At 33.7% G+C, this 13,538-nt stretch overlaps 1 protein-coding gene across 1 annotated transcript; it reads left to right on the top strand.

The window, feature by feature from the left end:
• Positions 1-51: 51 nt before the first annotated feature.
• LOC128214399 (minor histocompatibility antigen H13-like) lies at positions 52-12,954 on the top strand. Its single transcript, XM_052920842.1, has 10 exons — positions 52-328; positions 989-1,087; positions 3,200-3,282; positions 5,099-5,187; positions 5,454-5,539; positions 7,236-7,419; positions 7,723-7,843; positions 9,261-9,363; positions 9,673-9,758; positions 11,159-12,954. The coding sequence occupies exons 1-10, from the start codon at positions 140-142 to the stop codon at positions 11,256-11,258; spliced, it is 1,140 nt and encodes a 379-aa protein (XP_052776802.1). The 5' UTR covers positions 52-139; the 3' UTR covers positions 11,259-12,954.
• The last annotated feature ends 584 nt before the right edge of the window (positions 12,955-13,538 follow it).

Below are 13,538 nucleotides of genomic sequence, written 5' to 3'. Positions count from 1 at the left end.
TAGTGGACACGTACGCTGGACTGGTTTTGAGCATGAAATGCTGACGTTTTTTATGAGACGCTCATAAAAAGAAGAGTTGCTCAAGCGCCTGGACACTGTTTTTCCGTTGAACTTAATAACCAGTCATTACATTGTCAACATGGCAGAAAGTGTGACAGAAGTGCCGGTTCTAAATGAAACTTTTAATGGAACAGCAGAAAATGCGACTGCTAAAATTCCCTCAACGCCAGAGGGAATGTTTGTGGCATATAGTAGCCTGGTTATAATGGCTTTAATTCCGATATTTTTAGGTTCTTTCCGATCTGTTCGCTACCATAAGGAACAAAAAGTGAGTGTTTTCAAATTTTATATTTAATTAGAGTAAAACAATTTTTCACTTCTCTGTTTTAGGAAAATATTTCTAAACGCGCATGGATTTTGCAGTATACACCAGACAATGTAGCCCAGTCAATGCAGCTGAGCTTGGTTGACCATATTGATGAGAAAAACGGATGATACAGACTAGATTCAAACAACATACTGCCCAGATTGAAAACCATATTTCCCAGATTTCACATGTCATGAGATAATGGAAACAAATTAATGCTGACAAGGGCCATATGCTTGGCCATTGCTTGATCTGAGCTGTTTGGTCAAATGATTTTGGCCATATTTCCAATTTGATCGACTTGAAAATGTTTGACAAGAAATAGTATGATTCAAATGTGCAGGCGAATTCTTTTGACATCTGTTGATTTTAAAATCATTTTTGTACTGACAGAAATCCAGTTTAGAAGCGCAGAAATATTAAGACAATAATATATGAAGAATATTTCAGTAGCCTATCTTGAAAATATTTGTTTGTTATTTTTGCTTGGCTGTAACTGCTTAGATTCACACAAACACATTCTTGTAACATATAAAAGGTGTTTATGAAAAAGTACAATGCAAATTATATCGCATGTATTAATGTTCTATTTGGACAAAAATAATATTATGATACTTTCAGGATTCTGGTGAGAAGCCAGAGACAATGTCAAGCAAGGATGCTGCAATGTTCCCTATCATTGCCAGCTGTACTCTGTTTGGCATCTACATCGTCTTCCAGGTCAGCTATATAACATTCAAGTTGATTCATGCATTTATATTCTGTTATGAATTAATATAAATTATAATCTTAACAGGATACTGGTAATATAACCTTGTTTGTTGGCAAAACTGTATGTATGTGCTATGGTACAGGTGGGAGCAGGATTTTTCAGTCCCAAGACTTTTCAACCCCTTCTAAAAACAAAGACTTTTCAACCCTTAGACTTTTCAACCCCTTTTTCAAAGACTTTTCAACCCCTAACTGTTTGGGCTTTTCAACCCCTACCTGTTTGGACTTTTCAAAATATTTATCAAGCTGCTCATGGTTTGAAATGATGGCCATCAGGGTATTACAACCTTATTTAACTGTCACTTTCAAGTCACTATAACCTAAATTAAAGGTGGTATAAAACCCCTTAGGAATTTATGGCCATGTCACACGTCTTGTCCATTTAAGGATGTGTTGTCTTTATTACCTTCTTTAATTGCATAAAACAATACAATCCGTTTTTACATATATACCACGACGTAATAGAATGGGTTTTTTTAACATAAGAAATAAAAACATTTATAAAATCTTATGTGTACCAAGTTATGTTTAACATTTTATCAACACATTTGAAAAACATTTAGCACTTGGTGATAAAGACCGTTTATCTTGCAATCTATTTTTGATAATTGGCATAATATTGTTTATTCACTCTTTAAAAATGTTTCATCCTGGCTTGACATAATTATTATTCTATGTTATTCTTTTTGTAATTTGATAGCATTTTAAACTCTATGCATAATACATTTTGAAGAACTTTGAAGTCAATGTATACTTTTGTATTTCTTAAGTTTTCTCTGCTAAATATCGATATTTTGAAATAGTATGCATAGTTTTATTTAAAGTTCAACTCATTTTGAGTATTAAAAAAATGTTTTTAGTTCTATGTATTTTGGACAAACGTAAAGAAAAGATATTCTGTTTCAACTAATTGTGGGAGCAGTTCTGGGTGAGTACCTTAATCGGAACAGTACCTAAATATGGAACACCCATTATAAAAGTGTTTTTCCGATCAAGATCAGTTTATTTACGATTTTAATCAATATAGGTGCTTGCCTTAGATACAAGTTCCAAAGAACAGGATTCTCCGGTAAGTATTTCAAATACTGCTATCATTTAAAGTTTTTCAAGTTCAAATGTCAATACATGGCACGTGGGGGAAAGACTTCATCCTTGCCACAATCACAGCATACTGCTACAGCCTGTATTTTACTTAAATCATCATATTTTACTGACAAAAAAAGAGCTGGAAATAACATAAATTATTAATTTACTTAAACAAAACATGGAGCAATAATTTTAAAAGTATACATAAAAATTAATAATAATTAAAACTGTTCCATATTTAGGTACTCCGGGTACGAAAATGGCAGTCCTTGATTGTGCCGTTAATAAAGTTCTTTTCATGCAGATTGGCAGTATCTTGAAAAATACCATTTATATCAACCAATTGGTCTTGAATCCTAGTATGCTGCTGGAAAATTTTGTAGTTGTGGTGCAAGTCCTACTAAAAATATTTCAAAAATAGTGCCGAAAGTGTTCCGATTTAGGTACTCACCCAGTACAATGCACATGATATATTGTGTGAGGAATTCCTCAGGGAGGTTTATTTCTAAGCGATTAAACAGCTATATGAACAGTCATGCATTTTTTTAAATTTATTTCCATGTAAATATTTTATGGATGATTGTATTATCATGTGTTTCAAGAATGTATTTTTTGTGTTTGTTATATATTTTTCTTAATATATTCTTGATTTTAAAATATATTTCAAAATCTATTGCTTATATATAATCTTATTGTTGTACTTATTATCCAATAAAAGTTGAGATATTAAGGGGTTAAAAAGTCTTTGTTTATTTGTGGCTGAAAAGTCTTTGTTTTAAGAAGGGTTGATAAGTCTTAGCACTTTTAGGGGTTGAAAAGTCTTTAATTTTTACAAATGACAAAGGGGTTGAAAAGTCTTGGGGTTGAAAAGTCTTGTCACTTCATAGCCCTGTTTTTATTTCATCTTCTTATATCTTCATGTTCTTTGCATGATAATTATGTCAAAAATTTAAAATGAGATTTATATTGTTTCAGATTTTCTCCAAAGAATACATCAACATGCTTCTAGCGGTATACTTCTTTTTCCTTGGAGTTCTTGCCCTGGCACATATTTTGAGGTAATATAACATTCACAGTTTAATTGGCTTTTGTCCTAATCTGACTTTGGCCAAAGGAAAATGCCAAAAATATTATCATAATATTTTCATTGTTTCATTTAGCCAAGGAAATAAAACAGGCTATATTCAAGAGAAAATACTTTAAATACAGTACATGTAGTTCTTTTGCATGCTTTTGTTACATGTTTATGCCCCAACAAAGTGGCGGCATATAGGGTTGCCCTTGTCCGTACGTACGTCTGTCTGTCTGTCTGTACGTACGTACGTCCCGAAGATTGTTTCCGATCTAATTCTTGAAAACCGTTTGTCCAATCCTCACCAAACTTTAAACACATGTTTGTGACCATAATATCTTGATCAAGTTCGATAGTCATGGAAATCGCTTTAGTCATTTAGGAGTTACGGCCCTTTTTTGCCAAAAATACTTCAAAAATATATGTTTCCAATCTAATTCTTGAAAACTGTTTGTCCAATCCTCACCAAACTTTAAACACATGTTTGTGACCATAATATCTTGATCAAGTTCGATAGTCATGGAAATCGCTTTAGTCATTTAGGAGTTACGGCCCTTTTTTGCCAAAAATACTTCAAAAATATATGTTTCCAATCTAATTCTTGAAAAGTATGTGTCCAATGTGGATCCAACAAGTTTTTTTCCTGCCTGAATGGCGCCATATAACCTATACAGTCTTGCGATGCCGTAAAACCCAACTCAACTCAACTTATCCTATATGTGCAGATTATCCTGAATAATCATTATGGCTTATTTTCTGTGACAAAAAATCGAAGTGGGGGCATCCGTGTCCTATGGACACATTTCTTGTTTGTTAAATAGATGCATGTATGAGTAATCTCTTCTGGCATGTATGAGTTCTCAAGAAGAGATTACCAGTATATTCTTGAAGCAAATATGTGCCATTTCCCTTAAAATAATGAAACTACAGTGCAAACTCGCTATGTCGATGTCGGATATCTCGTCTTTCCGGTTATGTCAACTTTTTTCTGCTTGTGTCGATTTTTCTATCTTGATTTGCTATGTCGACCTCCTATTTCAGTCCCACCGGTCGAATTTCACACATTTTCCTTGTCCCTTATGTCAAACTGTAGATCGAGGTGTACGTGCGAAAGTTTTCATGGAGGTTTGCGGCATGTCGCTAAATTAACGTGCTTGTCAATAACAAACTTTCAAAATTGGAGGTTAATGGGTTAGTGTGAATCGTTAAAGGTTTTTGTTTATGTGTTTGATTACAGAGTCTTATACTGATCAAGCTATACATTATAAAGCACAATTTAAATCGACGATGACATCATCGTAAAAATTCAACAACATTGAAAGTTACTTGACGAAGTAATTTCTCTATACTGCATGTAGAACACAAACGGGCATAACATATGTGCTTTACCGTTTACTAACAATATACAAGTGTATGCAATTGTGGTTTAATATTTAATTTGTGTAATCCATAAACGTGAATAAAATAAATTTGGCACAAATAATTCATTTTTGCATTACCTTATTTTTAAATAATACGTTTGCTATTTCCACGACCGTAAAAACACCGTTTAATTCAAGTCGGATGTCTCACATGTATCAAACTCATATGTGTTTGGATTGGTGATACTTGTTTGTATTTCAGATGTGTCGAATGTTTGTTATCTCGACTTTTTTCCCTAGGTCCCAACAAAGTCGACATAACGAGTTTGGACTGTATGTGCTTTTATTTATTGCTATGTAAAATAAGAATTCTATATACCGTAGCAATGAAAAACACAATAAGTTGGAAGGATAATAAAACCACTGTAAATGTTATTTCAGTCCAATCCTGCATCCATTGATCCCTCCACTGTTTCCCAACCAGGAATACCACCTAATTTTCACTGAGGGACCAGCTGAGAAAAAAGAAGGTATGATCGGAGCGTAATTTAACATTTATCATATGCATATGCAGTTTGTTTAAACATTATGTATTCCTTATAAAGGTTGGGTTTGCAGGTGATTCTGACCAGACATATTGAATTTTCCCAATATTCTTGTAACTTAGTTGCTTTCCTCATAATTTTAAAATTATGATAGGGTACCATGTCTTCCAATTATGTATGTTTTGAGCTACAGTTTGCTGTTCAAAGTCAGCAATCTTTACATTAAACTAACCCCATATATATTTTTAAAGAGTTGGTCAACTGGAAGTTTGACCGTAAAGACCTTCTTGTCCTTGTGTTGTGTGGAGCTGTTGGACTCTGGTACCTCATCAAAAAGGTAACATTGCTGCTATTTTTTTTATACAAAGACATGGGTTAAGTATATTAAAAATTATGTTGTTTTAAGCTCTCCTGGCCAAAGGCCAGAAGAGCTTATGCGATGGTAATGTGTATGTAGTATGTGCATCCGTGCGTTCGTGCGTCTGTAAACAATTGGTTGTGAACACGATAAAGTCTTCAGTTTTGATTGTATCTCAATGAAATTTGTACAGATTCTAGATATCCATTAGAGCTCGGTTCCTTTTGAAAACCAGCAAGATCCGCCCATAAATGCCTAGATTATGGGCCATGAAAGTTTTAAAGAAATGCTTTCTATTTTTAGCCAGGTCTGAATGAGCAATTTCTATTTTTAGCCAAGTTTACATGTACATGTTAATTCAAGTCTAGAGTTAAGGGAGTCAATTTGCAAGTCTAGGATTTTGAGAGACAATTTGCTTTTTGCTTCTGCAGTTGATTTTGTGAATTACTCTGCTTTGTTTTTGTTAAAAGCCCAAAGGCCATTTTTTAGCTTTAAGTTCTGTAGTTTGCGCATTCATCTTAACAAAATTGGTTGTGAATGTTTAAGTTATGCACCTGGTGTCATTACTGGCCACACCCAGGGTTCACAGGTTTGGTAAACATAAATCTGGAAAGGTTTGAAAATCTTTTTGTGTGTTCGTGCATCCATCTCAGCACAATTGATTGTGAATGTTTGTTCAAATTGATCAATGTTGTCCTAGGATGCCCTTGACTTTGACCAACTTTTTTTTAACTTTTAAAACTACAGAATTTTTTACTATGAGTACAGTTTTGAAAGCATTTTTTTTGTCAGATGACTTTTACTTGGCACATATTAAAATAGTTCATGCAACTAATCTGCTTACAATACTTTCTGGGCTCAGATGTTGAACGTGCTACGTTTTCAGGTAACCCAAACACAAAACATAAACTATATGTCTGTTGCCTTTTACCCATCAGGGCTTCCATTAAGAATTTGAAACTGGAAGTATTAACTTCCTGTGAATCACTTTTGGAAGTTTTACACTGAAATATGGAAGTTTAAGTCTCCATAATACAATATCTTTTTCAACTATTTTTCAACAAATATATTAAAAATCAAATAATTTTCACTTTAACTTATATTATTATAATTCCTTTTACTTAAAAACACTTAAACTGATTGGAATTATGACTATAAAAGTAATATTGACAAAAGGTTTTGATTTTTTGTACTTCCAATCTCTCAACTTTGGAAGTTTTCTTCAAAATTATGGAAGTTTTTGTACTTCCAAGGAATCAATTTTGGAAGTTTTAACCCATTTCTAGGGAGTAATATACTTCCAAACTTCCTTTAACGGAAGCCCTGACCCATACATACATGCTGTAGATTGAAATGACCACAAAAGCCATGCCAGTAGAGCATAGGCCCTTTTGGGCCTCTTGTTTTAATTTTTAATGATATATTTCCTCGTCTTTGAAACCACATGTACAGCAAAATCATTAATGATATACCAACCTTCTTAGGGTTGGTACAAATGTCTCAATACTAACTATAACACATGTGCAACCTGCTAAATAATCCTCCAAATGAGTTTGTTACTCTTTAGACATCAGTTTAGCAGATGATTTGTCAGAAGCCTTCTAAAAAGTTGGATCAGAAATATTACAGATATCTCAAGAACACAGATGCTTATTATGGTTGATGTGTTTTCCAGCACTGGGTAGCCAACAACCTGTTTGGGCTGGCTTTTGCTGTGAACGGCATTGAGTTCCTCTCTCTGAACAGTATCACCACTGGCTGTATCCTGCTTGGAGGACTCTTCATCTACGACGTCTTCTGGGTGTTTGGAACCAACGTCATGGTCACTGTTGCCAAGTCTTTTGAAGCTCCAATCAAACGTAAGATTTAATGTTGCTATTTATATATTTATAGATGTCAAAACAATTACACATACCTTAAAGTAAATGCTATCATAAAATATAACATATAAATATATAAAATTGACCATTTCTGTTATGAATATATATTTAATAAAAACATGTACATGTAACATTGAAATGTCCTGTTAAGAAAGAAAGATTAAATCCAATGCATGTGTTAGGCTTTCATAAAGTATAAAAAAATTAAATTGCATTGTCTTTTGTTAGGACTGCAAAATACCCAACAGGTCTTCAAATCTTTTTTATATCTCCTTGTTGCAGTGGTATTTCCCCAGGATCTGTTGGAGAACGGGCTGGCAGCCAACAACTTTGCTATGCTTGGTCTGGGTGACATCGTTATCCCCGGCATCTTCATCGCCCTCCTCCTCAGGTTTGACATCAGGTATAACAACATTTCTTCACTGAATTGTTTACTTAACAGGGTTCTCAATAAGTTTCAGTTGAACCATCTCAAAATGTAAAGTAACCGACCAGCTACTACTTATTCTATTTATAATTAATTTAGTTTTTATACGCCCATCTTACGATGGCCGTATTATGGGAACACCCATGGCGGGCGGGCGGGCGGCTCCACAATGTTGTCCGCTCTCTTACTTGAACATTTCTCATCCAATTTCCACCAAACTTCATGAAAGTGTTGTTGGTGAAATATCTAGGTCAAGTTCGATAACCAGCCAAATCGCTTTAGGCACTCCAGAGTTATGGCCCCCTAAATTTGTCAAAATTGGCCATTTTAGCTTTGTCCGCTCTCTAACTTGATCATTTCTCATCCAATTTCCACCAAACGTCATGAAAGTGTTTGTTGGTGAAATAACTCGGTCAAGTTCAATAACCAGCCAAATCGCTGTAGGCACTCCAGAGTTATGGCCCCCTGAATTTGTCAAAATTGTCCATTTTAGCTTTGTCCGCTCTCTAACTTGAACATTTCTCATCCAATTTCCACCAAACTTCATGAAAGTGTTTGTTGGTGAAATATCTAGGTCAAGTTCGATAACCAGTCTAATCGCTTTAAGCACTCCAGAGTTATGGCCCCCTGAATTTATCAAAATTGGCCATTTTAGCTTTGTCTACTCTCAAACTTGAACAGTTTTTATCCGAATTTCACCAAACTTGCTACTATAAATGTTTGTTGGTATATATTCTTGGCAAAGTTCTATAACCAGCCAGGCTCTTCAGGATTATGGCCCTTGAATTGGTCAAAATTTGCCATTTTTGCTTTGTCCACTGTCTAATTTGAACAGTTATCATCTTATCTTCACCAAACTTGCTGAAAATATTTGTTGGTAAAATAAATCGGTCAAGTATGATAATCAGCCAAATGCCCCGAAGCACTTCAGGATTACTGCCCTTGCCATTTAAGCTTTGTCTACTCTCTAACTTGAACAATTCTGTTAATGCCATATTGTGCCAAATCATTTGCTTCTTGAAAAGCTTGCTTCTCAAAGGGCCAATGTGACAGTAAGTTGTCTTAGAATCCAAGAAATTATTGATGAGCGTATTTTGTGAGTGTCACTCTTGTTCAAATTTGAACCAGCCAAATTGTCATTTGAGCCCTCCATTTGTCCAGCAGCCGGTTCTTATTGAGAACACTGCTTAAGCAGAGAAATAAAATTGAAACATTTTTTTTTCAACAGAAGTTTGTGGTTTATGTTGGTTGTTGACAACAATTTAGTAAAAAAGTGTTAGATGATTGGGTAAGAAAAAGAATAAAAATTGTTTCAATTATAAATTGTCTTGCATATATTTTGTTTGATTAATAAATGAGTGTCCATTTGTAAGTTTTATTGATACAATTTCAGTCAAAAGAAAGGCAGTAGGGTATACTTCTATGCCAGTTTTCTTGCATACTTCCTTGGCCTCCTGCTAACCATCCTGGTGATGCACTTCTTCAAACATGCACAGGTAACAATACACCTAATGTACTTTGCAGAAGAGAGTAAAAAATCATCAACCCAGAGGCTTCTTTATAATGATGAGTAATTTAAGGGCCAGTTTGGTCATAAACCAAAAGTTTTACATACATTTTTTTAGTAAGGTAAATATATGTATTTAGCTTACCAATCACCTGTTCTTATGGAATCCATCCATGTGTTGTTCAATTCTTTTACAGGATAATTCTGTAACAATAACCTTGTACCAGTTGTCTTATATCAGGTGACTTTGTGTAGCTGTGATGATGTGCATATTTTACTACCTGCCTATGTGTTTCAGCCTGCGCTGCTGTACCTGGTACCAGCCTGTATCGGAGTCCCGGTATTGGTAGCCCTTGTCCGCGGGGAAATCAAGCCCCTCTTCAAGTACGTACACATTCCAACAGAATTTAAGTCATTGATGGTGGAGACTTGTGAATTCACGATTGCCTCTACTGATTTCCTACCTTACAAAAAACTTTCTGCTTTATTTAAAATCAGAAATACATGTATAAGAATGCCTTGGTGTCTTTTTTGTTAGCATGCCAACACTTTAACCATGGCCATAGCACAAACACTGTTGAAGATAGTCAAATGAAGCTTTGTAGACATGTTTCTAGAGATAACATGTATATGTATAGCTAGGTCCATAACTCTAGCTTTTATAAGGCCTAAAAAAAAAAATTGTTTGGTTAGGGTTACATCCTTAAAAAAAATAGGTAGGGTAGGTAGGCTTTTTATTTTTTTTATTTTTTTATTTTTATTAGGTTTTATATAAGAATATAATTTTCATCATTGGAGAATGGTGTTAAAGCTATCTTCTGTACAAGCATTTAAGGTTTAAACTTAATATTAAAAAGCAATTAAAAAAAAAGAATTTTTTTTTATTTTTTTTTTAGTTTTTCATTTTTTTTTCAAACTGACTATAAAAACGGTAGGGTCGGCGCCTATTCCGTAGGTAGGGTCGGGTAACCCGAACCAAATGTATTTTTTTTTTAGGCCTAAGTGTTGTCATGCCTTTTTTTGGCTGCAAAATATTCCCTGACGAGCATTGGTGTTTGCTCTGCGACACTGTCTATCAAACACAGTTGAGGTCCGGTTCATAGTATAAATGTTTTTCTTAACAATGGGCTGACAATTCAGGACTTAGTTAAAGTAAACAACGTTATTAACGACATCATTGTTAAAGTTTAAACTCAAACTATTTCACGATGTGTTAATCTATTCAAATAAAACATGTTCATCTAAAACAGTCATCTCAAATATTGTTAAGAACACTGCATAGGCCTAAAAAAAAAATTGTTTGGTTAGGGTTACATCCTTTTCAAAAATAGGTAGGGTAGGTAGGCTTTTTATTTTTTTTATTTATTTTTTTTATTAGGCTTTATATAAGAATGTCATTTTCATCATTGTAGAATGGTGTTAAAGTTATCTTCTATATAAGCAATTAAGGTTTTAAACTACATATTTAAAAGCAAACAAAAAAAAGAAAAATTTTTTTTTTTTTTTTTATTTTTTTTTAGTTTTTCATTTTTTTTTCAAACTGACTATAAAAACGTTAGGGTCGGCGCCTATTCCGTAGGTAGGGTCGGGTAACCCGAACCAAATGTATTTTTTTTTTAGGCCTAACTCTGATTTCAGTAATTGCAGAGTTATTCCCCTCTATTGCAGTGCTATTGTTTGATATTGTTGTTTTTTATTGTGAATATTAAAATGTGGAATAAACCACAGCCATATAACAATAATGTTAACATAAGTGATTAATCACAACTGATACTGTTCTTTAGGTACGAAGATAACCCAGAGGAAAAAGAGAAGGAAGCTGACAAAAAGGTTGACGGGAAGAAGGAAACAGTGACGGAGAAGAAAGCGAAGAAGGAGAAATGAGGAGAGTTAGGAGAAATAAGAAGATCTCCTACTGTTAGGTGCTGGGTCAATGTTTTTGGAACTGTGTTTGTAATCTTGTCCTCTTGCTGCTTCAAGTGCAGAGGTCAATGGTTTGTTAATGATTTATTAGGGACAGATTATTTTAATTCTAGGAATATATGTTTTATATTTGGTTATAGCTGTTCAAGCAGGACCAGTATTAGCTGTTAAGACAGGAAAGCCATTTCCACAACTGCCATTAAATTATCCTAAATCCTGAGCATATAATTATTTTTCTTTTCCATCTCATAATACTCACTCAGGGTTTTAGCTGAAGAGTAATAGGAGGATGCTGCACCCGGCCGTTCTCCGCTTTGACTGACATATGCACCCATATGTTTTCTTAGAATTTAATGTTTTAGATAATCAATTGTTGTTTAAAAGCTTATTGTATGATAATAAACACATACACTTACTTAACTGGCAGTTGAAACCACAAACTACTTCAATATAACATATTTATAATTTTGTTTGCCAAATTTGCAATATAGTTCTTTACAGCCTAATTCAATGTGCCTGCAGTATCCTGCCTTTTTTAACCTGGACTAAAACCCTAGACACACATAAAATCAAAATTTTTAACTGCTAATTTCATTGATTTGCGTGATTCTATAACATGTCATATTTTTCCATCAAAGTTTATTCACAAGTTTTTTGTTGTGAAATATATCATTTGAAATCAAGCATTTCGTATGTGAGCATGATTGTCATAGAGTTGAAAAGTTACAAGTTTTATTATTTTATAATTTGACTGATTAAAGCATGACAAGCAAAATCCATTCAGTAAAAAAACAATTGTATATATATGTAGCATTTGTCTGGCATCAAACATGATGTTTGTTTAAACATATTTTATTTCATGAAAAGGTTCAAATTGGTTCTAATGAGTTGTGTATTTCAACACAAATATGTTAGCATTTGATTGGGAGCTAAAAGTTTTTAAAGGCCATCTTCTATGGCATCAAAAAGTTATGGTTTTTTCTGTTTGTCTTTTAAAGACCATCTTCTATGGCATCAAAAAGTTATGTTTTTTTCTGTTTGTCTTTTAAAGACCATCTTCTATGGCATCAAACAGTTATGTTTTTTTCTGTTTGTCTATAAATTTCAAACAATGTCTAAGCCTGAAGAGAAAAACATCAGTTTTGAATCTCTTACTTGTATTTTCCGCATAACCATTCATGCCATTCCAACTTTATTATTTTAATCCTACATGTATATTAATTTCTCATTAGTGTTTGTTGTAAGAAAAGTGTCATTGCCCTAATGTGCATGTATGAAAACTGTAAATGGTTTGCATAATCTAGTCAACATCATTTCAGAAGAGAGTATGTATATATTTGCGTTGATGTGTAAATATCAAGGTATATGGACTATTTGCAGTATGGAGGTTGATGCACACACTGTATTTATTAGACTAAAACTGTTTCTCTTTTCAAATGTTAAGTGCTTAAATGTTCTAATGTTTTAACTGAATGTTTGTGCAGTGCAATACCTTTTTTTCTGATGAAAGAATATAATTTTAGAACTTTGAAATACCATTAAGCATAGGCTGATGGAGATTGTCATATAATGGAATAGTTGTTAATTTATTAGAAAGCTACGCTTTATTTATTGTAACACAAACATCAGCTCTTGGAATAAATATTGGAAAAACTTGGTTTGTTAGTTTGTCTTCTTCAAAAATCAAGTTTGGATATTGTACCCTACTTGTCATATTTGTGCAATCAATTGGCCATAACGAAAATGCCCCTTAATTGCTCACCTGGGTGAACGTTTTAAACCTTTGTTTTTATCAGAATGAATGAGTTGGTTGGTTCATAGCATTGCAACTTGAGATTAAAATATGATCAAGTATTGTCAAATGTTGAAGTGGTTAAGGTAATCTAACCACAACATTGATATTTGTTTTCAAAACTGTACGCAAATTTCATTGATATAGCTTCAAAAATAAGACAAAAGGTGAAAAGGCAAAGTCAAACTCACCCGAGGAAAACATTGATATTTGTTATCTAAACTGTACACATGGTCCAAATTTCATTGCTGTAACTTTAAGAATAAGAAAGTAGGTAATAAAAAGGTCACAGTCAAGGTCATCCAAGCTCAACTTTGATATTTGTTTTATCTTAAACAGGTGACCATGCCAGGGCATGGTCAATTTAGTCCCCAGGGGCTAAATTTGAACAATCTTGGTAGAAGACCATTATTCAATGTTACACACCAAAAAACTAAGCTCTAGGCCAC

Source organism: Mya arenaria, chromosome 13 (genome assembly GCF_026914265.1).
Source record: "Mya arenaria isolate MELC-2E11 chromosome 13, ASM2691426v1".
Lineage (NCBI taxonomy): Eukaryota > Metazoa > Mollusca > Bivalvia > Myida > Myidae > Mya > Mya arenaria.
This window is presented reverse-complemented; position numbering and strand designations above follow the sequence as displayed.

Excerpts from the sequence above, each read along its gene's own strand:
- LOC128214399 (XM_052920842.1), top strand. The coding sequence starts at position 140 with ATGGCAGAAAGTGTGACAGAAGTGCCGGTTCTAAATGAAACTTTTAAT. Across the intron at positions 329-988 it reads GCTACCATAAGGAACAAAAA|GATTCTGGTGAGAAGCCAGA; the intron begins GTGAGTGTTTTC and ends TGATACTTTCAG. Across the intron at positions 7,844-9,260 it reads CTCCTCAGGTTTGACATCAG|TCAAAAGAAAGGCAGTAGGG; the intron begins GTATAACAACAT and ends ATACAATTTCAG.